At 39.7% G+C, this 26,429-nt stretch overlaps 1 protein-coding gene across 1 annotated transcript; it reads right to left on the reverse strand.

Annotated features, from left to right (window-relative positions):
• Positions 1–1,190: 1,190 nt before the first annotated feature.
• Positions 1,191–26,429, reverse strand: LOC139732194 (poly(A) polymerase beta-like; the record flags this gene model as incomplete). The annotated part of the gene is made up of 17 exons (XM_071643071.1): positions 1,191–1,862; positions 4,456–4,518; positions 5,528–5,899; positions 7,143–7,581; positions 8,337–8,513; positions 9,189–9,317; positions 10,730–10,783; positions 14,175–14,259; positions 16,588–16,708; positions 17,430–17,505; positions 20,359–20,497; positions 21,580–21,669; positions 22,414–22,525; positions 23,449–23,502; positions 24,486–24,595; positions 25,776–25,924; positions 26,263–26,429. Coding segments are annotated over 17 exons (2,436 nt in total), but the record flags the coding sequence as incomplete, so codon positions are not given.

A 26,429-nucleotide genomic window follows, 5' to 3' on the forward strand; every position in this document is an offset into this window, starting at 1 on the left:
AGATGATCATACGACTACAAGAGACTATGTCAGTCAATGGCAATGTGGGCATTTGTCAATATCTAATAAATGAGGCAAGATGCCACATACCAACTGGGCTACTAAACACTGCAAGCCAGCATTTTCATTGTATGGGCAGTACAAAGGGAGGAATGTTTGGATGTTTCCGTCTTTCTTTCTTCCAGATACATAGTGGTATACCTACAACATATCATTAAGTAAGAAATAATTCCATGCACTGCTTGAAAAATTTGTAGATTTTTCTTTGTCTCCCCAAAAAGTTTATTTAATACACCATTGCCTCAAGCTTCTCATCTTGGAGATATTTAGCATGGTTTAATAATTTCATGTGCATTATGTATACAAAACCAACTTGGACTTTGTGATATCCCCTTGCAGCTATGGTCAAAGTCCATATAATGCACAGCCAATGATTTGGTAATCCCCCTCTCCTCCTCCTCCCCCCCCCCCCCCACCCCACCATGGACCAAGGATTAGTCAGTGCAAAGCATACTCCATCCAGCTAAATCTCAACTTTTCCATATAATTCTAGCCATGTGGCACCTTGTGCATCAGATACTCCAGGAAAGGAGTGAACTATACATATACAATGGAAAGGATATTATACATCAAACACAGGCAAAAACAAAACAAACCCTAACTCACTGAACATATCGTACCATCAACACACGGTGACATCACCTGCTCCAAAGTACATCTGGCTTCTGTACTTCACACTTTGGATGTACAGGTATGCAAATTGTGCCTAAAGACTACCACTACTAATGACATAGTGATATTTCTCTTCTTATGCTTATTTCTTTCTTTGTGAAAAAGAAAAAAAAAATATTACCAATAAAATCTGCAGCTATATGATTACATCCATATTCATTAAAAAATATATCACACATCAGCCATTTCGTAACTAGCAAAATTAATGAACACATTTACACAAAAGACAGAGGACTAGGGAACCTTTCTGTCACTGTCATAAATCCCATTTTATTCAGTCAGTATCAAAAACTATTCACAAATTACAGGATTGTACCATAAACACACAGATAGATAGTAATTACTACAATATAGCTTCTTTCTGTTGTTGCTTTTTTTCTACATAAGACAAAACAAAGTGTGGAGGAAAAAGACATAAAAAGGAGATACCATAGAAATATATTACTACGAAGTGTAATTACAAGCAAACATAAATGCTGGCATTCTTTGTTTGTTTTGGTTGTTCTATCAAATACAAAATCCTGACTACAGTAGAATTTAAGATGACTTCAGCATTTGGTGGAAGGTGAAATGCTTACTTTAAAAAAAAAATAACAAAAAAAAATAATAAAATGAATTGAAAATCACTTTTGTCTGTTTGCATTTCTTTTCCAGCGTATATGCCTAGCATGAAATTTAGAGCTATAAGGACTTTACAATGTGATTAACACAATTAACTACAGACGTTTCTATCAAATACCAAAGAAGAAGGGTTTGCTTGTTGCTACATACTTTCTTTTCAGTTATAAGTTTATGCACGAACCTAATCATCCAATGAATATAGTGACGAGCGTGCACTGTTCCTTACCTTTGCTTCTCACAAGTGTACGGTTAATCCTTGTGAAGATAAGTCCAATCACTTTTTTAAAAAAGGGGAAAAAAATCCTTTCACAAGATTGGCTTGAGTTCCATCCACTGCACACTGGTAAACAGAAAATGGAGGCTTCAAACACACTTTCCCAGGACTTGTGGTCAAACTTGAGACTACGAGTTCATTTCAAGTTCAATCTGATTACGTTTTTCGCTATGGGAACTTTGGACGCGACAGGAACGGGGGATGACATATCCGGCAGTTCTCCGCTCGGAACTCTCTGTGAGGTTCATGCCAGAAGAAGGCAAGAAAGGAAGGAAAAACAAATGGAAAGAGAGAGGGAGAGTATGTGTGCAACCATGAGTGAGTTTCATTGACGCTTCACTTTTGAGAAAATGGCATCACGCATTCAACTTCTGCTGAATTAGCTGCAAGGCTAGACTGTGGGTTCAATCATGACATAACCGATTTCATTCTGCAAAGGGTATAGGGCGCATTATTTTTCCTCAGCTTGTCAAATTACTCCAAACTCCACCATTCGGCAGACATTAGAGCTTCCTGGCGCTACTTCAAACATTTCTGTATCAACTGTAAACCTTGGCTTCCAGCTTTTTAAGTTTACAAATGCTGGATACAGATATCAAATGGTCAAATATAACATAATTTTTTTCAATCAAAGGAAAAATGTACCAGATGTTGCTAGATTTCACTTGAATATTAAACATCATTCGAATGTGACAAACAAGGGTCACTTTTTCTAGAGGAATACGAAATATGGAATTTCAAGCTCAAAACAATTTGGCACTACTCAGAAATTATTGAGGGAACTGAATGTTTCTGGATCAACGTATTGAACCTAATACCTACAAACACTTAGTAAGCTCCACACAAAGCCTAGGAGGATTTCACAATCTCAGTGGCAATGGGTTGAAAAGTCTAGAAGTGAATTTGATGGCTCCCCCCCCCCACCCCCAGCAGATTAAAAACCAAGGGAAAAGACACTTTCCAATAATCCCATCCTTCAAAGCCAACTTAATTGTTACAGCGCATGGGTTGGTTTAGCTCGTCCGCCAATATTTCACCGAGCAGGTGGTGTTGATGATAACGCAATGCCCTGCCCATAGCACAACTGTGTCCATTTCTCGATATGACACACTCATGCTTAAAACAGCACAGCAGGATTGTGCAGTTATGCATCCAGTACCTGAATTGGCACAGGAATCACACAAATAATAGCAACGTAAAATTTGGTTCATTGACTTACAATCAGAAGTGTTCCATTTACCCTGGTGAAAGTGAATAAACCCTTGCTTTGCCCAACTACATGTAGCTGTAAAATACACCAATTCATATAGGCAGGGCTCGACACTAACTTTTTTGTTTGGTGGCCCGATGGGGCCACCAAAATCCTCAATTTCAAATTTTTGGTGGCCCGAGAGAAAAATTTGGTGGCCCCGAAAAACAATTAAAAAAACCATTAAAAGTCCTGTTTTTTTTAATGAGTCAAATATCTAAGTTTTATCCAGTCATAGTAAGAATTGGAAGTTGGACATACATCTAACGTTACTCATATATAAACCTCAACAAACTCGCAACACTCACTCTCAGGCACTCATTCAGTCCTTTTCACCCATCCTTTAAACAAATATAACTGCTAATTTTCGGCGCAAAAAGTTACGAATTAATTGATGTACTTTTCAAAAAATTTTGGTGGCCCGAGGCGGGCCACCAAATTTTCCCTTTTTTGAAATTTGGAGGCCCGACTTTCAATTTTGGTGGCCCCGGGCCACCGGGCCACCGTTAGTGTCGAGCCCTGATATAGGTATTGGTCAAAAGTGAATGCTCAGTCTGAAATGTGTGCAATGAAACTCGCTGAATTTGTTCAATTTATAATTGCCTTGGTGACAAGCAGAAATGTAAGACAAAATCTACTCCACAGACAAAAAAGAGAAGGGTCACTGCATTTAACTTCTTATGGATATAGTTGGTAGCAACAACAACAAAACAAACCCATTACACCTCTCTGGCTTAGACCACAAAGTCTTTTAAACTAAAGTTTGAGATTCCAGTCTGTTGAGTTCACTGAATCTGGTACTTGCTTAAATGTACATTCTTCACCTTTTCAGTGGAAAAATATTAACAAATCTAAATTACATATCTTCTCCATTCAAAATATGATAATACAGTCAAACCTGCCTTAGCGGCCACCTGTCTATAGCGGCCACCTGTCTATAGCGGCCACTGCAAAATCCCCCCGAGAGAAAAGCCCTGTTAAAGACCCTGTGTATAGCGGCCACCTCTCTAACGCGGCCAGCGGCCACAAATTTTGTTTCCCGCGGGAGATATTAACCTGTCTATAGCGGCCAAAAACCCAATGGAGCCGTAGCCAAGCCGATAATTCAGCGTATTTTTCTGTTTAGCCGTGCGAGCAACGTTCAGTGATCGCCACCGCTGCATTCATCCCTCATTCAGTCCTAATAATGCACGATTCTTCACGACAATAAACATGCTACTGTGCAAGAATTTCATATCTATGGCGGTTCTACACCGCCATGGTTAAATGCATGAAACGAACGGTGTATGCATACGTACACACATACACTGTACATGTACATGTAAGGATACAATGATGAAACATGTACATGTAAGCAATGCACACAAAGTTGGATTACCTGTCTATAGCGGCCACCTGTCTATAACGGCCACTTTTTCCGTCTCCCTTGGGTGGCCGCTATAGACAGGTTTGACTGTACTTTATCATAAATAATGACAGAAACCCCCCCCCCCCCCCTGAAATTACACCATACCTGACACTAACTGAACCTGCAATTCAAAACTTGAACAGAAAAAAGTAATGTTCACTGGCCATTTACCTGTCGTATCACTAATCGAGGTAGTGCTTGAGGATTACAGGCATCTTCACTCTGCTGACCATTCTGTTGCGTAAGAAAATCAGATCGAATGCAAATCCTGAGCATAAAGGTGTATCAGATATTAAAACAAAGCTGGGAAAAGGTTGTAATATCACTGAAGCAAATATTTTTAGCTTTGATGATACAGAGTTAAAATCTTCTGACTCCTGTTCAGTTGTTTCTTGTGGAGAGTACATTACGTTGCAAAATGTAGCAATGACAAGCATTTTTCCTGAAGAATGGAACCTGAAACACAAAACGTACGCAAGGAATATGTATCTCAGGGCATTATGAATCTTTTTTTGCTTATTCAATACAAAACCAACAAAAAGATCACATGCCCGATTTTACATGAGGATGTGAATGTAGGTGAAATGGGTCAACTTAGTCAATCTTTAGTTATAAATGTTTTCTGAAGGAGCAATTCTTCTACATTATTCTAAAGTTTGGGATCATAAAGTGAATGGGAAATTGTGCTTTTAGCAGTTTTTCTAGAACATGTTTTTGTAGAATAGTGTGATTACGTATGTCCTAGAGGCCTTCTTTCAGTTCTTAAAACCCTGTACACACTCTTCACTTTCAACTCTAGTAACTATTGAAAGGATGATGACACTGCATCTCAAGTTGGTATTAGTCATGAACAGAATGTGCTAATAGAGCATGCTCGATTTCAACTTAATCAGATAATCCCTTCATTGTTGTTGCTAAGGAGTTTTACATCCTGTTTTTTTATCCCATTCATTGCACAGACCACAGCTTGGTAAGATCAAGCGCTTGAATAGACCCTATCCTTCAGAGCCTCTTTTCTCAGTACTAACTTTTAGAGAGTGTGTGCTACAGTATTCTTTCTATCATTTTTTTTTTTCAATAGGTTAGGAGAGTTCATTTGAGTTGAGCTATACATCAATTTACAGCTTAAAGTCTGCTCTTTCAGAATCTGCCCTCGACAAAAAATCCCATATCTGGCCACTTTTTTTTTATTTCGTGATGCAGGGTCACAAATGATCTCATACCCAACAAGCAATGTCCCTACCTCACTGCAGTCAGTTGTCAGCTGGGTGGGTTCTCCGCCCCCCTTGAAGCCGTTGTCCGTCTTCAGCTTCTTGGGAGGGGACTCCGACGTTGGCACTGGAGAGGAAGGGCGCTTGAATGGCTGGCTGTCTTCCGATGGTTGGGCTTCCCCTTCCTTGGTGACCTGGTCATCATGGCCTGCTGTAATCTCCTCCTCCTCTTCCTCCCCTTCCGTCTTCACTTTCTTGGAAGGAGATTCCGTGGGGATGGGGGTTGGGGACGACGGGCGCTTGAAAGTTTGTGAGGGCGCTTCTGGCTTTTCGGGATGATCCATTGGTCCCGTGACCTCGATGACTGGTACCTGGGGATCACTTGTAGTAGAGATTTGTTGTTCCTGCCAAATGATATTTTACATGTTGTTACACAAGAATCAATCATGGCATAATGGTCTTTGCAGGGTATCTTGTAATTGAATTCTGGACCCTTTTATGATATCTTTATTCAAGTTGCCAAACCTGTGTGCAACAAATCAACTGATGGAGAAATCTTGGAAACCCTACGGTCTGGAGGGAAAGAAAAAGAGTCCAGTCCAATTACTCTTGGCTACCAACTTTCCCTCAGAATTTTGGGGGAGAGTATGTGTGATGTTCAAGTGCATGAACTTTTGACCTCAGTCATCAGCTGAGAGAAATTGGTCTGGAGCATTTATTTTTTCTTTCTGCGAGCCAACAGGTTCTTGGGATGACACCACCACCCAACTTGACAAATTCAGTGTGGTTTCACTGCTGCCTTGGCGAATAAAAATACCTGGTATTGTAAATAGAGTCTAAAATCTAGACTAAGTATCATGTGAAGTTAGCTCTCAGTTGCAAAACAATGAAGACAGCTCCAGCTGAAATATCATATTTGCTGATGTCTCACAAAGTAATTACATGACAGAAATCATTTTCAACATGAAAAAGAAATAATGTTTGCTAACCTTCTAAAGTAACTGAAGATATGTATATCACTTAAGAAATGTAAACAATGAAATTCAATGTCTTTTCACATCCCACATACAGTGATAACAAATGAAATCTTTTCATTTCTATTGACATTGAGAAATCTCCTAAAGAAGAGCTCCCCTTAGTCTCTTCCAAAAATATGCTTTGAAAATAAAGCACTTTGACCTCCACACAAATATAATAAAAGAACAAAGTCTGTATGAAACCTGACATAACTATCTTGGAAAATATTTGTTCTCTGTAATGTCAATCTAACATACAAATGTGCATAGCAAACAGTAAATAGTGTTTGAAAGGGATACAGGGAGTTTCCTTGCAAAATACTGTAAAAGTGGAAATTTTCGCAGAGTTGAAATTTTCGCACATTTCGAACAACCAGAAACCAGCGCAAAAATAAAAGCAGGTGAATATTTTTTGTGCCATATGTTCCTGTAGTTCATGTCTTGATTCCGCAGAATTAAAAACGTGCGAAACTCATCTTACTCAGCTGAGCGCGAAAAATTAGTCGCGCGAAAACATCCACTTTTACAGTAACAGTTACTAAGCTTCATTCATCATGTCACAAATGATTATGCACTACTCACTTTCCAGAGGATTCACACTGGTATGGAATACGCTCGGGTTACAGCTCACCTGAGATGATGGTTCTTCTGTCTTTGGTCCTTCGACGCCCACTTCAGTACTGGTTTGCTCCACGGTGGGCTGTGTCCTGCTTGACTTGGGGGACTGAAACACCTGGGGTGGCTCCTCACCCTCTCCTTGAGTGTCTGGCGAGTCAGCTTGCCCCCCAGATGGGTCCAATTCGGTGGATATGACATTGGGGCTGTCGCGGCCCTGACGCTCCAAGCTGGTGGTGGAAGGGGAGGGTAGGGTGGGCGAGGCACCGTAGAGGAACTCGTCATCACTGATGCTGCCTTGAGTCCTGAACGGAGACGGGGTGAGGCGCAAGGAGGGTGCGTCGGAGGAGGAAGAGTTCTTGGGGGTGTTCCCCCTACTGCCACCATCGGTGGACGGGAGGGACTTCTTCTTGCTTTTCAGCATGCTGGCAGGGACATACTGGCTCAGTTGTTTCCTGGTGTGTAAACATATAGTAAATCATTGAGAGAAGAAAAAAAAAGAAAAAGAAAAAAAGAAACCATATCGTCTCCTCATTATACTAAATTAAATATTCCCAGGGAATCTGATTTACCCGAGTTGATATCTCTGTTTTTATCATTTGGAGCAAAAACAGCACTCCAATGAGTCACAGTGATGACCTGTTTTCAAGACAAAGCCCCCCCCCCCCCCTCCCCCCCCCCCCCCCCCACACACACACACAAAGGTTGTCTTGTCATCAAACACTTGTTTAAAGACATTATTAGCATTCAATCTAGTTTCCATTGCACACAGTAAAATGTCTTGCCAGACCATAACAAAAGGGGGAAAAAAAACAACAACATAGAATGCACATGCAGTATGAAATAGTGGTGCAGGTGTAGCAAAGTTACTTGAAGAAAATTATCCAGCATTCAGCCTGCGATCTTTGGTTTTGCAGCTTGTGACCCCTCAGATGAACTAGTGACCATTGCTATTTTCAATTTGCCCCAAAAGGGCAATTCACTCCCACTGGCTGGTAATTTATGAGCTAGTCAACATAGTCCACAAGGTCATGCATCTTTCCAGTGATTCAATCCCACTAGAGATACAAACCTAGTGCTCTTCTACGTCATTATTTCACTGAGAAAGATGTTTCTTTATTGTGAGTAAAAGACTAGCAATCAACTATCTACATATTCCCTCGAGACAAAGGGAACGCTGTTAGCCTGTCTGTACAGAGTTCATTCCCACCTCTTGACATGTTTGGCCTCAATCTTCATTCCCTCTTGGAGGAGTTTTATGTTGACTGACATGCGGTGCACCGTGTTGACAAAGAACTGAATGTCCAGGGTCAGGTTCACATTCGTTGATGGGCCGAGCGGCTGGAACTCCAGTCCAATGAACCACAGCGTGGAATACTCATCGGGCCTATTTGTGTTTTGGGTTTTGGTTGTTGTTATTTTTTTGGGGGGGATAAAGGATTAAAAACATGAGCTTTATTTTTCAGTTAGACTGATGTTAAATCCTCACAAATATTACATTTGATACGGCAATCAAGATGCCCACAAGGATGACAAAACAAGAGCATCTAGGGGCTTTACAATCACCTGAGCTTTCCAATTGATTCAAAGTGGACACAAACTTCATGTGGTATCGCATAATGGTATGTGACTGACTAGATTGTAGCCATCTCTTAGAGCACACCAGAAACAAGTTACTACTTATTATACTGTACCAATAGAGGTATCTACAAGTACAATATTTAACCTGTATTCCTGGACAAAGAGATGATGGTTTGAACTTCTGTGCTTTGAAGAGTATTTCACAGCAGTATGACTTCTGGAGCTGGAGAAAATGTTTCAAAGTCACACACTTACGACCCTTTCTAATGGCCCTCTGGGAGCCACCTATATCACTCAAATAAAAATGTACATCCTCGCCCAAGGAATGATTCCTGCCAAGATCAAGATAATCTTTGGCTCTGGTGAGAGCCAAAAAGCAATTAACCCATCACTCTGTCCAGGTTCACCTCGGCACTAAAAACCCATCTCAACAGAACATGCCCATGCTGAGAATGACATGCTTGGAATGAAAGGGACTCACTTTTCCTCCTCCGATCCAGCTTCCGGGCTTTGTGATATGGACTTGGGGTAGACGTGGGCCAGCTTGATGTGTGGATTTCTCTCCAGGTTACCCACCAAGACTCTGATCTTGGATTCAACCAGACCAACCCTGTTGTACAAAAGTTTCAAAGCATACAGATAAAGAAGCTCAACATTTGTGCCATGCACACACACTGTATATCTATCATTAAAAAAGGCTTAACATTAGGTTTGATAGCTATTGACATTACAAGCTTGTAAATACACCACAAAATATGTGACCGTGCACCTCAAAACGAACATAAAGTCGCACACACTGATTTTGCGTGAGGACTGAAAATAAGTGAAATGGGTCAACCTAGCCGATCTTGACTTTTTCATATTTTCTGAAAGAGCAGGTCTTCTTTTACATTATGCTAAAATTTGGTATCATAAATCGGGCGGGAAAGTGTGCTTTTTAGGAGTTTATCTCGAACATTTTTGGTAGAATAGTGTGATTAGGAGTGTCTTTAGAGTCCCTTTTTCATTTATGAAAAACCTTGTACACACTCTTCACTTTCAACTCTAATAACTTTTGAAAGGATAGTGCTACTGCTTTGAAAGTTAGCATTAATTATGTACAAAATGTGTTAATAAGGCAGGGTTAATTTCAGTTTAATCTAATAATCCCTTCATTGTTGTTACTCTGGTGGTTTACTTCCTGTTTTTTTGTCCCATTCATCGCACAGCCAACACGGTTTGGTAAAGATTAAGCGCTTGAATAGACACTGTACTTCAGAGCCTCTTTTCTCAGTTCACACTTTTCCTGAGTTTGTGCTTTCTTTCCAATATTTAGATAGGTTAGGAGAGTCCATTTGATTTGAGTTATACATCATTTTAAAGCTTAAAGTCTGCTCTTTCAGAATATGGTCTTAACTAAAAATTCATGTCTGGCGACTTTTTGTTTGTTTTGAGGTGCAGGGTCACATATTATCTTCAAATGCATACTGTATTCTGTCATGACCCCACCTTTCCGTTTTCGAATAGTCATTCTTTTTTTGTTTAAACATTAAACTGCAAAGAACATAGCATTTAGTTTCCCTATACAGTCACACTTGCCATGGCATGTGCTGTTTAGTGTAGCAGTATACCAGCAGAAAAGTCTGATGCAGGAATTCACACAAATTCCTACTACCTCTTCACTTCAGACAGAGGGTAGGCAGGCCATAAACCATTTTATGCACAATGACAAATGAAGGTTGTGCGCATATCCCACACATCAGAAGAATGTATCTCATACAAAGTTGTTTTAATGTTAACTTTCATTGGCATTGTTATGTGGCTTCTACAAATCTCTGTGCAGAATATTTTGTATTTCAGCTGTTGCTTTACACCCCTTTTTTGTGTGTGTGTGTTTGAATTTGCACAAGATAACCTTAAGGTTGAAGATGGTGTTTTTTGTTTTAGCTTTTATCATCAGTGGCTATTCAATTGCAGCACATTTCAAACAGTCCTATGTGTTTGTGGGCAACACAAATAGCAGCAAGAGCATTATGTCCTCACCACTTGAGATGATGGTCTTCGTTCCCTGCACTCGCTATTAAGACTATGTAGTGTCTGTGGGGGAACAAAAAGGAAAACAAAAATTATGCATACATGTTCTCAGCAGGAGAGAAGAGAATCCACACATAGAAAGAGATGTTCCTTAATGGTCATTCTTTCAACAGAAAAAGATGATTGCTGTCTAGGTGAAAATAAATAACAAATAGATCCTAACACAAATTGTTCAAACACAGTCTACAAGCACTTGCAAGGCTTGAAGGTAACATTAAAACAGAAACATGTAATGTGGGGACATTGTTAAAATCAGGAACAACTTTTCCAACCTCGCTTTTTTGTTGCAGATTTCATTGCATCTTTGTATTAGATAAGTAACTGAAGACTGAATCACCAGCTAATTTCCTTGTACAGTCAATTGATATAAGAGTTGAAATAAAAAGCTCTGGTAGCATGAGAGGCAAACATGTAAGCCTTATGTAAAGCTATACACACAGAGTGGAATGCTCTTTGGCTCGAACTTCTACAAATACTGCAAGTATGGAATGATAGGACCATCATGCAGCCGCTCTTGAAAAACCTGTATTGGCAATTTGATTGCTGAGGCAAAAACCTCAAAGTACAAATTTGATTTCCTTTTTGAACAAAATTTTTAAAAAGGTATGTATTGCTAAGGAATGATAACAATCAAAGTACACTCGTAAGTAAATATACAAATAATACACAGGTGAGAGTGCGTTATTGGAGATGCAGCACACTCGAGGGTACTTACAATTGTGAAACATGCACTAGGCGAAGCCGAGTGCATGTTGCACTACATTGTAAATACCCGAGAGTGAGCTGCATCTCCACTAACGTCACGAACTTAAACTTGTGTATTATTTGATTTATAAAATGGGTCGAAAACTAACAGCATTTTTCATGTACCTTTGTGGGTCAATACCAGTCAGCTACATTTAGCACTCGCTCAAAAGTCAAGATGTCTGAAGATGTTCGTCCCAAACATTTACGCACGTCACACTCGGAAATCCCACACATATAAGTAGGGTGTCGGATCGCGCCCTTCCTACCTTCGGACCATTTTGCGCCCTATCTCACAACACGCAACTCCCATAGGACGCTGTGCAAACACGAGGTGCGCCGATTTTGGCAAGCGATTTTGAGCCGGATTTCGCCTTTATTGCATTTTCCACAGTCGATGCCGACATCAAATCCTCACAAATTTGGTATCATATGAAAGAAGAAGTTTGTTTCCACATTGTATTAGAGCGCTGGTACATGAATCCTTCAATAAATTGGTGTAAATGTCGTTAGAAACACGTTTATCCCCATATCTCAGCGTCTGCTTCGGTACTTGCACCAGCGTGTAGCATGTCAGTAGTTTAGGATATGCTGAATCCAATGGTGTGGTCAGTTTTTCGCTAGCTCCTTGTCTTCGACTGTGGATTTTGCCTAGAAAGCACCCCTTGCAACAGTTTTACGGCTGCAGCGAACGCTTTCGGCGTGGCTTCGTATGCAAGGATCCATGGTAACTTTCGCGTATTGGGGCTCATGCATATTTAAATTCAACACGCAACGCAGCCACATGGCGTTCGCGGCGCGAAGCTGGATTGCGTGTGTGCATGCTGTGTGTATTATGTTGGATGTGTGTGTGTGTGTGTGTGTGTACCGTACTTATACATACGGCCCGCCGCATCTGCCGCTCGCTGCACACCCAGCTAGCTAGTTCTAGGGCATCGCAGCAACAGCTGCAGGCAGGCATGCATGGCATGCAGCTCTAACAGTTGGGCCACCAGACAGGGCATGCAAGCCCTGTCAGTAACGTGAACCGGGCCGCTTAATTGTGTTGCAAACTGCGCTGCCCCGGTCGACAGCAATCAACGCACGATGTTTGATACACACCAGTTCCACAATTTACAAAAGGATAATGCTAAATGCCATGTGCCTTCGTGTAGTTAGACTAGCTTTATACATACAAACAACCACAGTCACAAACAAAACACTATTGATTGCATTGACTCTCGTTTTTCTCAGACAGCCGATGTGGCAGTTATCACATGAGTTAAGCAAACAAACAAGTTGTACGTAGAGCCACAGCTGTAAATGATCCTTCCTATACAAGGCCTACGCGTGGAAGACACGATTGAACAGGAAACTGTGAGTACGATCGAGATTAGTTACGAATACCAATATTTGTTACTGAACTTCTAATCGAGGATATTTTCAAAAGATTGCTTTAGCCTATAGGCTCTTTTGTGATAAAACAATGCTTTTATGGATGGTGGTAATTATTTTGGCATCACTTTCACGCAAATGGCTGCTGGGCCAGCGATTACTAGTATGCTCCCTGTGCATGTGCCGTGCATGCGGTATGCAAGCTAGCTGCTTACATACTGAGTTAATGTACTGATACTAACGCGCGGTGGCGAGGCTAGCTGCCGGAGGCAACACTGCGCGCGCTGTGGTAAAGGCATGATGGGCACGGTCAACTGGCGCATATGGCATCCTCGCTCTGCAGCGCACATGCATGCTTTCGCGCTAGCTTTATCGTAGTGATGGGGTTGCGTGCGTGGGTCTGCAATGTAGACAACTGCGCCGTGTGTGGTGGTATGTAAAGGGTAGCGAGCACGTTGTATACACACACACACACACACACACACACACACAATCACCACATGCGGTGTGACGACATTGTGGGGGAGTGGCTTCTGCGCTTGTTACGCGTATTTTCTAACAGCTGTACGCTCATTATCCGATCGCTTGAGATCCACACGGGAATGCAACTTTCCGGGGCAATGATTTGGACACATTTCGAGCGTGCTCGACAGAAAAAGTGGGTAATATTGCCGTGATTTGAAAGTTCAATTTCTCGAGATAGAAACATCATTTCGCCATGAAATTTGAAATGTGTCTCAATGATGTAATTCTCTTTCATATGAAATAGTTCACAATTCGCTTTTCAGAGAATTTCAAAAGATGTAAAAATGCTTCAGACACCCTTATATAAGTACATATAAGAGTATACGTATGCCACATGTTATGCACAAGAAAGGTTGGCTGGCAGCCCGAACTAGAAGTTGTTTACAGGATTGACAGCGCGTATAGTAGCGCGCGACGCACTTGTAACAAATGATTGAGTGCACACTGCTAGTGTAAACATTGTGACGTCAGTGACCGAGAAGTTACGCTTTCTCTGCAATGTCCCATAGTATAACATGCCGTGCTGTTATGACTTTTCGTTGCACACTTTTTGCACGGCCGTGCATGTTAGTAAGAAAATCATGAGCGCACACGTGACTCATTTCAGCGCTTCCAATTGGCTACATTCTTGAACCCATTTTATAAAATTTGAGTAATGAAAAGTGTAGCACTGGATGCCATAGTAATCAAAGCTTGTAGTTAAAATGGACGGGTCCTTAGCCCCAAGACCACACCACTTTTCCCTACTCACTTGTACTTCTGAAAGAAGTTGGAGGGTTCGAAGAGCTTTTCCCACGTTGCTTTTCCCTGCATGATCTCCTGGGTTACTGCCAGACCTAGTATGAAGCAAGGCAACACAATGCAAATCTACATAAATGATAGGTCTCAATATCCCTGACTATCTGACATCTGCCATCAATCTCAATCTCTCGCTATCAGCAGATAGAGGGCTAGAGATGATTTTGTTGTTAATCAAGCAGTTGACTCTGCTATTGGAAGAGAGTCACGGTCACATAAACAGTCAACTGCTGCACAATGTAATGTTACTCATTGTAAAGTTGCAAACTCAATCAGTGTTCAGACAGGTCCAAGGCACACTGTAAAGAAAACTGTTAGACAGGTAATAGGAAGATACAGTGAAATATTGGTCTGCTTGAGTAGCACCACTGCGTAGTACTAGGAAATTTTGCCTCATTGCTGTTATTGGAAAATGAGAACTTAAACTTGGAAGTCAATTATGCAAAATCTTCCAAAACGAGTTCCAAGTTTTATCGCTACAGCATGTATAGACTGCTTGCCCCCATACAAACCTGCACATCCGAGGTAAACGCCAAAGTGATAAATGTATCCCCTGCCCTGGTACCACAGGTACCCTTCATCATCATATTCTCACATTTCCCGGTCTTTTAGGTAGGTATGAGTGCCAACATAATAACATAGTACATGCACAAAACATTCCTCAAAAACCTATCTCACGGGAACATTTACATCCACTAAGAAGGGCATTCAGCTGTCAGGGGCATCATACCTCCTCACATTCTCTCTAAAAGTACGCACCTAGATTCAGTCATCCTATGGGATATCATGGATGATTTCTAATAAAATACCTTTCAATTGTTCAATTAATCAATCTGAGAATGCACAGCAAGGGAGAGTTAAAAAGTATAGTTCAATCTTGAGGGACAATTAGGACAAGGGATATTCAGCATCTTTCTATAAAGACAGAAGTCAGTGCATGGGGCTTAGTAGACTGGAATGATAGATACTGCTTGAAATGAATCCTCGGAACAGCAAACTCAAAATCCGTCTAATTTCATTTTTAGACTTTTTCTAAACTCACCATACTTTTTCTTTCCAATATTCTATGCCACAAAATAGCAATCATGGAGAGAAGTACGACACTTAGATCCCTAGAGGTTCATTTGTTAATATTCACATTTATCAAATTACATTTTATTTACATGAGCCATAATTTGTTCGGGTTTTTTTTTTTTTATTGATACAATTATAGGATTTTACATCAGATACTTTAATGTTAGCTGGTAAGGACTGAGGAAATAAAGGTATACATGTAAATCATCCCTAAAAACATATCTTTTTAATATGTTGTGGGAAACAAAACAAAAGTGAAGATGTCACATAATTCCTTTTCTCTCTCCATCTCTCTTCTTTCTTTCTTTCTTTCTTCTCCTAACCTTAAGACTAAAAGCTCCATGAGCATCTTTTGATGGACTGTTGCGCTATAAAAGTATACATTATTATTACATTTGTATGCATGTACATGTGTACCATTTAATTTGCATTTATATTAAGAATAATCATTGTGATGTTCAAGGAGGAGGAATATATTATTGTTGCCACTGTATTGCCATGGTATTGTTATCCATAGCCATTTTAGATAACATAAAAGGACAAATCTAATCATTTTAGGAGTTTAATAGGTATGCAATATGTTGAACTACAAGAAATGCTGAAGTTGAATATGTAGTTACTATATGATGCTTATAACAGAAGTAATCTATAATTTTCTGTATCATTACTATACTATGTATTTGTTTGTGATGAAGCACTGCAATTTCCAACAGTTATGCTGTAATTCATGTTAGATGGACCTGGTGACGAGGTGACAGTTGTCTTTATATGACGCAAAACAGTGTTATCATTGCATATACAGGGGCGGATCCAGGAATTCCGTAAAGAGGGGGTGCCTTTACAAAATTAAAGGGGGGGGGCGCACACACCCCACCCCCATTTTTTCTTTTTATTTCTTCTGTTTTAACAAAAAATATAGGGGGGGGGGGCACATGCCCAGTGCACCCCCGCCTGAATCCGCCACTGATATATATCAAATAAATCAAAATAGTGAGTTTTATGTGTAGCTGCTATGGAAGTAATCACTGCTTGTAAGTGTTTGTTCCTGCACGGCAATGTTCTCATCAAATATTCAAGCCCATGATCTCTGCTTTCTAATGATATACATTTCAAATCACAGTAGTGTACATTTCATCAATATTTTGGAGGTTTTCTTTTGTTTCTTTTTCTTCTTTTTTTTTAACCTGAACTCTCATATTGGAAGTGGCAAGTATAGGTAAATCAAAGTTACAGACCTCAAAGCTTTTCAAAATCTGTACATTCTGGAAGGTATGACGTTAAGTAACACAGACCTGCTTGGAGTTCTTGCTCGATGACAGTCTTGGTTGATACAGAGACATTGTAGGTGGAATTCTGCTGTGGGTAGGCTGGGGTGATGATGGGCATCAGGTGGAACCTGTCGTTCACATTCACCTAGTGACACAAGACATTTCCGAGAGAACTTTGAATTTAGGGGAAAATGGCTGCTGGTGCACAGAATTGTAATACCCTGGTAGCTTTGAATGTTGTCTTTGGCATTCCCTCCATACCTCGCACTACATCCAAATTTGTATGGTGCATGTATACTGCACATCAACACTGTGATAATAGCCAACTGCCATTTCATTCAGATGCTCAATGCCTACCCTCTGTGGCTGGTCACTCTACATAAACTTTACATATCCAGTCCACCCATTCCCATTGCTCAGATGCCGTGAACTACTGGGCAGAGGTGCCATGTCAATAAAAGAAGTATTTCTGGCATGCACCCATAACATGGGAAAGACAGGGAGATTTAGTTGCACTGCACATTCATCATGAATAACAGCTACACTGTCAGCCGAGAACCCACGGCATGTCAATACTTGACAAGGTCAACAAGTTTACACCACTTTCCTGGTCCAAAACGAGAATGTATCAATGTTGCATAAGTTCACCACCTACAAGTCTATCTACTTCTGACAGTGTGGGATACTACTAATCACATTGTAACAACAAAGATATGAGCATGAGAAAACAAAATTGTCATTGCTGTTATCTGCTGGGAGCCTGCTCAAATTCTTATTTAGGTTTCATACCTTTAAATAGCACAGAGAAAAAGTGTCTTTGAAAAACAAAAAACTGAGAATATTGAAGATGAGGCAAATATCCTTACCCTTGGATCCCATTCTGGGAAACCCAGGTCAGTGGATGTATTCGGAGATTTCAGTAACACTGGTTGCGGCCATGCCCTGGTGAAAGATAATAATAAATGACAATGTGAATGATGATTCTAGTCCAGTGGCGAATGGAAAGAAAAATGGTTTGTCTAATCATTGAAAGGTTACATGTTGCATGATCAAATTACACAATCTGTCACAAAGAAGAATGTTGAATAACTCTTTGCACCCGACTGGTTGTGAGCACTGTAGTTACAGTGTATGCCTTCGGATATTTGGTGGTTCTGGGGGTTTTTTCAAACTTATTGAGAACATCTTTAAACTAAGTCAGGGTCCCTCGTGTCAATATAGCCCAGTAAAGCACGTACCTGTGAATGGAGGATTGCTTTCACACCTCATATGGTCAAAACTACATCATTCCATGAAAAGGCTCAGATAATAACCCGACACTACGTGAAGAAGTGAACAAAATGGGAGTCAAAAGGGGCCTGAGCTTTCGATCCTAGCAGGATCTTCGTCAGAGGCAAAATGACAAACAGGCAGGGAAAGCAATCACATATAAGGACTTCACACAAGTGTTGAGTGTTGTCTTGGGGAAACCAAGACAACACATCCAGACACACATCCAGACACAGTCCAAACCAGCAGAGAGAAGCTCTGGATAAAACGACTTCACACCATCCCACCCCATGGCCTCAATATCCAGGAGGGAAGTGACTATTAAACAACCTTTATCTTATATATATTATATATATTTTTTAATCACTATTATTTTCTTTTCCATTTTTAATTTTTTGTCGTTCTTTCTTTGCGCTTTTTCCAATTGCAGACCCTTTTATTCCCGTTTGATTCCTTCCTCTTGTCAGAGTCTCTTTTATACAGCCTTTTTCCACCTACACATACACACACTTGTTTTGGTTTGTGTTTATACATATTTGTGCTTACAATATGCCCATTTATGCTTGCTTATCAACATATACATTTTTCTCTCCCTTGTATTTTGTGTCCCCCTTTTTTTTCATATGTGCTTTAATTCTTATTATTTTAATTTTTTGATCAATATCATTATCTTTATTATCATTGTGTATATATGCTTTGATGTTTGTTTACTTGCATTTGTTGGTTGACTCTCACTTTCATTTTGTTGCCTCCTCTTGGTACACCTTTTTAGGGCTCGCTGTTTGCTCAGCCCCCCCCCCCCCCCTTCCCCTTGCCATTGCTATTTCATTCTTTTCCTTTCTTTATCCCTCTGTTGTTCCTTATCTTGTTTGATGTTGCATCCCTATTCATCCCTTTCCTTCAGTGGTTGCCCCCATTGTCCTCAGGATCATTACTAACCCTCCTCTGCCTTTTGTCTGTCCACCCTCCTGCTCTAATCCCTCCCTTTACCTGTTGGGCTCCTTGCCCATGACCTCCTACCCTCTCCATCTGTTTTCTTTGTTCTGTGTCCCAAGCCTGTCCCTGACTGTTCTTGTTGTGCGAAGTCCTCATCTTATTATGTGATCGCTTTCCCTGCCTGTTTGTCATTTTGCCTCTGACGAAGATCCTGCTAGGATCGAAAGCTCAGGCCCCTTTTGACTCCATTTTACTCCATTGGCTCGCCACTATCGGATAAGCAGTTTCCAGCAGCTTTTTTTTTTTTTTGCTACAAGAAGTGAACAAAATGCATGCTTACAACAGAAACTTGTCTGAACACTCACTTCTAAATACTTGTCAGGATTAAAATTCTTTTTTTTTTAATTGATGAATGTGACCTGGCATCACAAAACCAACAAAAAGTTGCAAACCCTGATCTCATGCAAGAACTCAAAACAGGTGAAATAGGTCAACCTAGTCAATCATAACATTTTTTTATTTTCTGAAAGAGCAATTCTTCTTCTACATTATACTACAATTTGGGATCATGACATGAATGGGATATTGTTTTTGTTTGTTTTTCCAGTTTTTCCAGTTTTTCCAGAACACTTCTGGAGAACAATTAATGTGATTACATATGTCTAAGAGACCCCTTTTCTTTTACAACCTTTACACCCTCTTCACTTTCAACTCTGATTAACTTCTGAAAAGATAGCCCTACTGTGTTTAAAGTTGGTATCAGTCATGAATAGAATGCGCTTAATTGAGATAATCTGCTTAATCTGATAATCCCTTCACTGTGGTTGCTACAGAGTTTTACATCCTGTTTACAGTTCCATGCATTGCACAGAACACAGCATGGTGAGACGAAGCACTTGAATAGATCCCAACCTTCAAAGCCTAGACTATTCCCAGTAAACACTTTTCCAGAATGCATACTTTCTTTCCATTATTTCAACAGGTTAGGAAAATCCATTTGTATTGAGCTATACATCTTAAAGGGGAAGGCTAGTAACTGATCAGTGGGAATCAGTGGAAATGCTGGGAGATGATTGTTCCAATCCTCATGGGATTCATTCAAGGGTTCATTGTATATCTATTGTTGTGTGAAAATGATTTGTTTCAGAATGGTCTCATATTCAAGTAATGTGCAGTTTAATGCTTCCAGGTTAGCGTCCCTGGTCAGTGACGGAGCATTAATCTGCACATTACTTGAATATGAGACCGTTCTGAAGCAAATCATTTTCACACAACAATGGATATACAATGAACTCTTAAATGAATCCCATAAGGATTGGAACAATCATCTCCCAGCATTTCCACTGATTCCCACTGATCAGTTACTAGCCTTCCCCTTTAAAGCTTACAGTCTGCTCTTTCAGTATCTGGCCCTAACTAAAAATCTATGTTTGGCAACTTTTTGGCAGTTTTGTGATGCAGTGTCACATTTTCAAATGTTGACATAATTACTTGGTACAAATTTCCAATTCCAGAATATGAACAGATGTGAATGCACTTGCTGAACTGCTTCTAATCCCTCTTGGACTGTTATTGGGCCCCCGAACTCACCATTTTGTGAAGACCAGGAAAAACTTGTTGACTAGAGTGGATGCGGCAGCATTGGGGTACAGCTGACAAGTTCTTGCCACCAGCATGGCCCATGACACCCCACCAAGGAATCCTAGAGCATTGGAATACACACCTTTCTCTGTTTTGAGAGATTGGGATTGAGGTCACATTTTGAATCATTGTCATTTTTTTTTTTTTTTTTTTTTTTTTTTGGGGGGGGGAGGGGGGTTGAGAGAAAAAAAGAGAAGACCCAATGTATGTTAGTTGGTATCTGGTAATGAATATCACAAAGGCTATGTCTTCATACTTACAGACTTCATGTGTATTCCAAATGACATGCATGGTATTCACATGGATTCAATAGTGCATTTAATCTTCTCTGATATGTGCTTACATGTTAAAAACATTCTCATTACACCACAAGGATTACAATCATACAATACGCCACAGAAGTCTTTAATCTGCATATACGATGCAACTCCAGAAAAGCATTCGTAAGTAAATACTCATACAATATATGTGCAATATTATATGCAATATATTTTACTCATTTGTGTGTTTTTTCTTTTACCTGTCAAGCAGAGATACACATTTCAGAGCACCTTTTCATCTAGAGATAAAGGATTTAGCTTTTTGTTTCTTTCACTTCTTTCCTTTCATATCAGTTAGGTCTACACTGACCATCATAATGCTGTCTATGTAAAGAATAGTGCATTTCTAAGTGTCATCATTGCTATTTATTTTCATAATTTGAAAAGACAGCTCGAGCTTAGCATACGCCAGCATGGTGTGGTCTTGTGCCCTGACAGCATATATGTTCCTAATGTATTGTCACTACGTTGATATCTTGATAGTACAGGTGAACATATTCGACAGAGAGGTTTATCAAATCGAATTTTGTATGGAGTACACAGTGCTCATCCTTCATTATGTTATACTACTGTGCTGTTTCAGAATTGTTTGTCCACCTAAATTCAGACAATACTTTATCATAACACTATTAGCCATCAAAAAAAAAAAAAATTGCTTTGAAGGGTTACGTAAGTCACTTTTGAGAACACCAAGAGGTATAATTACTAAATAACTGAAGTAAATCAAGTCCTATACACAATACCACAGAGTTTTTACACAAGAAGTTCAAGATTTTTTAGAAGTAACAGAGAACTTAAACTCTGCTGTCCCAAGAAGCAAATAATTTTAGATGCTGTACAGCAAGCTTACTTTTGGCCCAAAGTTTGATTGCTCGTAGCGTCAATCTGAAATTCTCTTTGTTCGGGACTACATTCAGAATTTCATCTGTGACACGGCAACCTGCAAATCAAAACAAGCAGCACATAAAATAGTCAACATGACTTTTACGATAAACTTTCACAAGTATTGTCACTGCAAAAGGAATTTCTTGTACAACCACAAAAATTAAGAGCAATGTAGCTTCATGTTTCACACTTTAGTTTGAATCCCTGTTCTCTATCATCAGTTTTATTTTGATGTATATATTGTAAATAGGTTTAAATGACATTAATCAAGCATCTGATTGATATGGGACAATTTGATTGAGATGCAGGGCAAAACATACCATTCACTGAAAGCATTTTTTTTCTTTTTTTTTTTCTTTTGATGGAGCATTGCTCAACTAATGAAATGCTTACTGGGAAATAATTTCCAGCCCACAATCTGGACGTTTAAATACCAAGTAATGCTTTTGTACAGGTGACTCCACAGACAAGAAGGAAGCTGAGAAAGGTCATTCATTATTGTTTAAGGCAAAGGAAGTCTCAAGGGCAGTACTGACATTCACGAGCATTGCTCTTCATAATTTTTGAAGCAAAAGCACACAATGGATGCCAAGATTGAGTCTATCTATTCTGTTAAATAAAAATATCAGTAATATCCCTGAGCATGCAAAATCTTAATTCCCAAAACAATGTGAATTCTTTATGCTTCAGAAGTATCACAACAGCCAAAAATTCCCATGTACTGACTCCAACATCTCTTCGATGTGCGTACGCAGCTTTGCGGAGAGCAAAGTGATTGCATTGAGGATTCGCCACATACCATTCAAACTGCGTACACACTTCTGATCGAGGTTCTTGAGAATGGAATCATTGGTGAGGTCTAGGTTCTCAGGCACGACACGGAGAGCCAGGCGGGCAAACAGTATATCCATCTGGGGGAGACGACGCAGTCACAAAGAAGGTAGTAGAAGTAATGCTATCATTCCCAATCATTTTCTTTAACAAGATGAAGAGTACATTACGGCATGATCCACAGCAAAAGAAATTTCAATGCACCCTTATCAAACCATGCACAGAATATTAAATGTATAATAACAAATTCACTACATGATATTGGAAAAGACATTCACAAAGCATTTGTATCTATGTGTACACGATTGTAGATGGTAAAATAAACATGAGCCTCCTGGGCATAATGGGTCCACACACCTTCCAAGACAAATTCAACCTTGATGCAATGTCTTTGTTATGTCCATTGATGACATACATTGACTAAATTTAACTACCTTTTGAGGAACCTTGCAAATAACTACAATGTCTCTTTCCTATGGGGGTACATACATACAGCAAATTATGCATTCTCTTTGATGCAGAAATAACGGCTCCATCTCAGTGTTCTAGCTTTATGTAGCCGAACACAAAGACCTCGAAGGGGGTCAACCGCAGTATTCGAACAACCCTGCATTCCCTACCCTTACCTACTTATGGCGATCATTCTTCCCAAAACCCAAAGATCTTTGAACTTCACGCCATTGTGGGTCTTGTGAGCTCTGCCCCTGATCCCCAAGGTTTAGCCCCTGCAACTTGCTCGTTACATGCATTTCAGCAGAATTATCAAATCATGGAGTCCTAAAATAAAACTTGTCTCTTACCATGAGACATCAAATTCTTCAGGGAGCCTCCTGCCGATTCAGAGAGATTCTGCATGGCTAGCATTGCAATTCTAGTTCCAGTAAAGATCTGGCATGACGATTTCAAGTGATCTAATGTTTAACAATTACCAACAACAACACATAAATTTGATCAGTCACATCAATTTTCAGGGGGTGAATAATATGTCATAGATGTTTCTCACCTCAATGCCATCGAATACAAGTTTGATGACCGGTACAAAGGCTTCTTCCACAGCCTAAGAGAGGAAGATGAAAAAAATACAACAAATACAGACTAAATAAGCAAAACCAACATGCATATTGATAATAACCCTGACACAATTATGTATTACTGGCACTTGTAAGTTTCATGCCTAACAGCCAGATAGATGTTTAACCTCAACATGAAATTGCAAATGCCATCAGGTAGCATAATGTATGTGTGCTGTTGAAGGAAACTGTATCACTTTTCGAAATTGTGAATAAAAGCAGGTGGTAATTATAATGTACTTGCAAACGAGGACTTCTTATTTAATGTATGTCATGTCCTGCATCTCATCACTTCTATATACCAGGGGGTTGGAATCATATTTTTCAAAGCTCAGCCAGTCGAAGTAGAATACACTGCGCAAAGCAAATACAAGTAGCATTAGGCATGATGATAGCATGGTCCTTGGATGATATCTACCGCACATTGAAACACAGGAATCAGGTTAGCATCAAGAATGGTACAATCAAGTTGTAAAAGTGGAAAATTTTGCACAAATAATTGTTAACACTCCACAGGGCAAGATGAATTTTGCTTATTTTTAATTTCATAGAATTAGCATATAATACTACAGTGTAACTGGTTCACATTACGACAGTAAATTCATTCATGCTACAGAACTAGAAAGCCTGAATTACAAATAACATGACAGTTATAAATACCTACAATGTCTAGTTTGAAATCAAAGATATAAAGTACATGCAATATAACATATTATACAAACAAGCAAAATATGTCTGCATTCTTTTTTTTTTTGCACTACTTAAATGTTGCATGAAATGCATGAAAAGCTGCACTTTTACAGTACTCAATTTGCAATCTATATCTATTACTCATTCAGCACACCATAATTCCCAGCTGATTATTTTACATACATACTGACTCAACTTTGAGGGATGTTCTATCTATATCAACTCCCTACGAGTACTCATTCTTCTCAAATTGTTGAGAACAATGCCCTTTACTACTCACCCTGCAGTCTTTAGTCTCCGGCAATCCCCTGATGATGTCATAGAAAGACTTGAAGAAGTCGGCCCTTTCTACGTGGATGGGAGCTACACAAAGAGTGTCTATATCGGCACCTGTGTGGTAGAGGGCAAAAGTGGTTCTCTGAATCCACGGTCATGACATATTTTGGACAGCGCCTCTCTGAATTTCCTTTGGAAAAAAGCACGTTCAGACAACAGACTAGAGAGGTTTTCCACTTTCTCCAGGTTAGCAGTGAATGTCTCCACATGAACATTTTGCAGAGGATTGTACATCTTTCAGCCAAGAGAAAAAAAAATCAGTGAGCAAATCCTCTCAGCCAACATCTCAATATACTACGACTACAAAAACACACCATTACATCCTTTGCACAAACACTTGAGGATTTATAGCCATTAATGAGACTGGCATACAAATGCCAAAGTTTTATGAACCCTGTAAAATTGGAACATCCATACTGCACAATGCATAGTGTGATGCCAATTTTAAAACCTTACAAATGTCAGTAAGATTTCACTTCCGTTCTTAAACTTTCAATTATGCAGTGACAAAAGCAACTAACAGACCCCTACAATTATCACTCCATATCATCACTGCCTTCATCTTTGCCATCACCACTGGACTTCATCATCATCTGGATTAAAGGAGACCTCCAGATGATTTTCAAATTTTTACATTTGAACAACTATAAATTAGTTATATTTAGGACACAGTTTCAAAATTTGATAATTGGGATGAAGAACATATTTTCAAAATTTATAACAAATTGCAATGAACAAGGATGATGACATGGCAGGGTCACCATAAGAATGCATGAGTTGGGGCTCAAGGAAGCAGAACAAAAAAAGGCATGCATAGATTATACACAGGTGAACTCGCAAGCAGGTGGTATTGTAATGGAATTACGCTAAGGATACATTTCTGAAATATGTGAGCCTCTTATGTCATCATCCTTGTTCAGTGTAATTTGTTTAAGGTTTTTCAACATATTGTTTCTCTGCTCAAGAACCGCAATAAATTCCACAAATCTATACGTGGAGCCGTTAATTTATGTACTACATGGTGTGAAATTATGAAAATCGTCTGTAATGCCCCTTTAACTTTGTACCATCATGTCACAAAATTTGGGGTTAACATGCTCTCTTCTTCCAACACTGCAGGTGAAATAATGATGTCATAATAAAAATCATGCAACATTCACATCATTTTTGCTAATGCTGTGTCCACCTTTGGGCAGTTGTCACTGACCCTCCGTCACAAAGGAATGTAACAAACCTTTAGTGTGAACCCCAAGACGGTAGGAGCCAAATGTGTAGATCTTGCCGCCCACTGTGTCAGCAATATTGGGTGGAATGTTCTTGTCCTCTGCTACCTGCCGTATCCAGTCTTTGACAATGCGGTCCAACTTTCCAAGGACCACAAGCCTATATCATGTTGCAAAAGAGTGAGAAAGACATCATCAAACTTAAAGGCATAATTCACCATCTGCAGAAGAAACAAAAACCCAGCATTAGTGCTTTAGAATATTTCTAAAATGTAAATTAGGGGTAAAAACAACCACTGTAAAAATTTGAATCCGTATAATCGATGTTAAGTATTGTCAAATACACAAAATGTGAACAGTTGTTAAATGTTTCCAGATTAAACCGTCTACAGTTATGGTTTAATGAGAAAAATACTGATATCTCCTTATATTTTAGGCTTTATTACATGGGTAAGAAACTTTAGCACATGTACAGGTGTGTATACATGTACAACATACCGGTGATTAAGTTCTTCTTCATTTTCAAAGACTCCGTGAGGTTTCAGAGCCTCAATCAACTCCTTAGTCTGCCTGGTGTCCTCAGGGCGGGGACCCGAAAGGCTGATGGCTGAGGTGATGCCGTAGGTCTTCTTGGTTGTGGAAGACTCTGGGCTAGATGGTGGGCA

Source organism: Diadema antillarum, unplaced genomic scaffold (genome assembly GCF_040938485.1).
Source record: "Diadema antillarum isolate AM-2024a unplaced genomic scaffold, OU_Dant_1.0 scf00000023, whole genome shotgun sequence".
NCBI lineage: Eukaryota > Metazoa > Echinodermata > Echinoidea > Diadematoida > Diadematidae > Diadema > Diadema antillarum.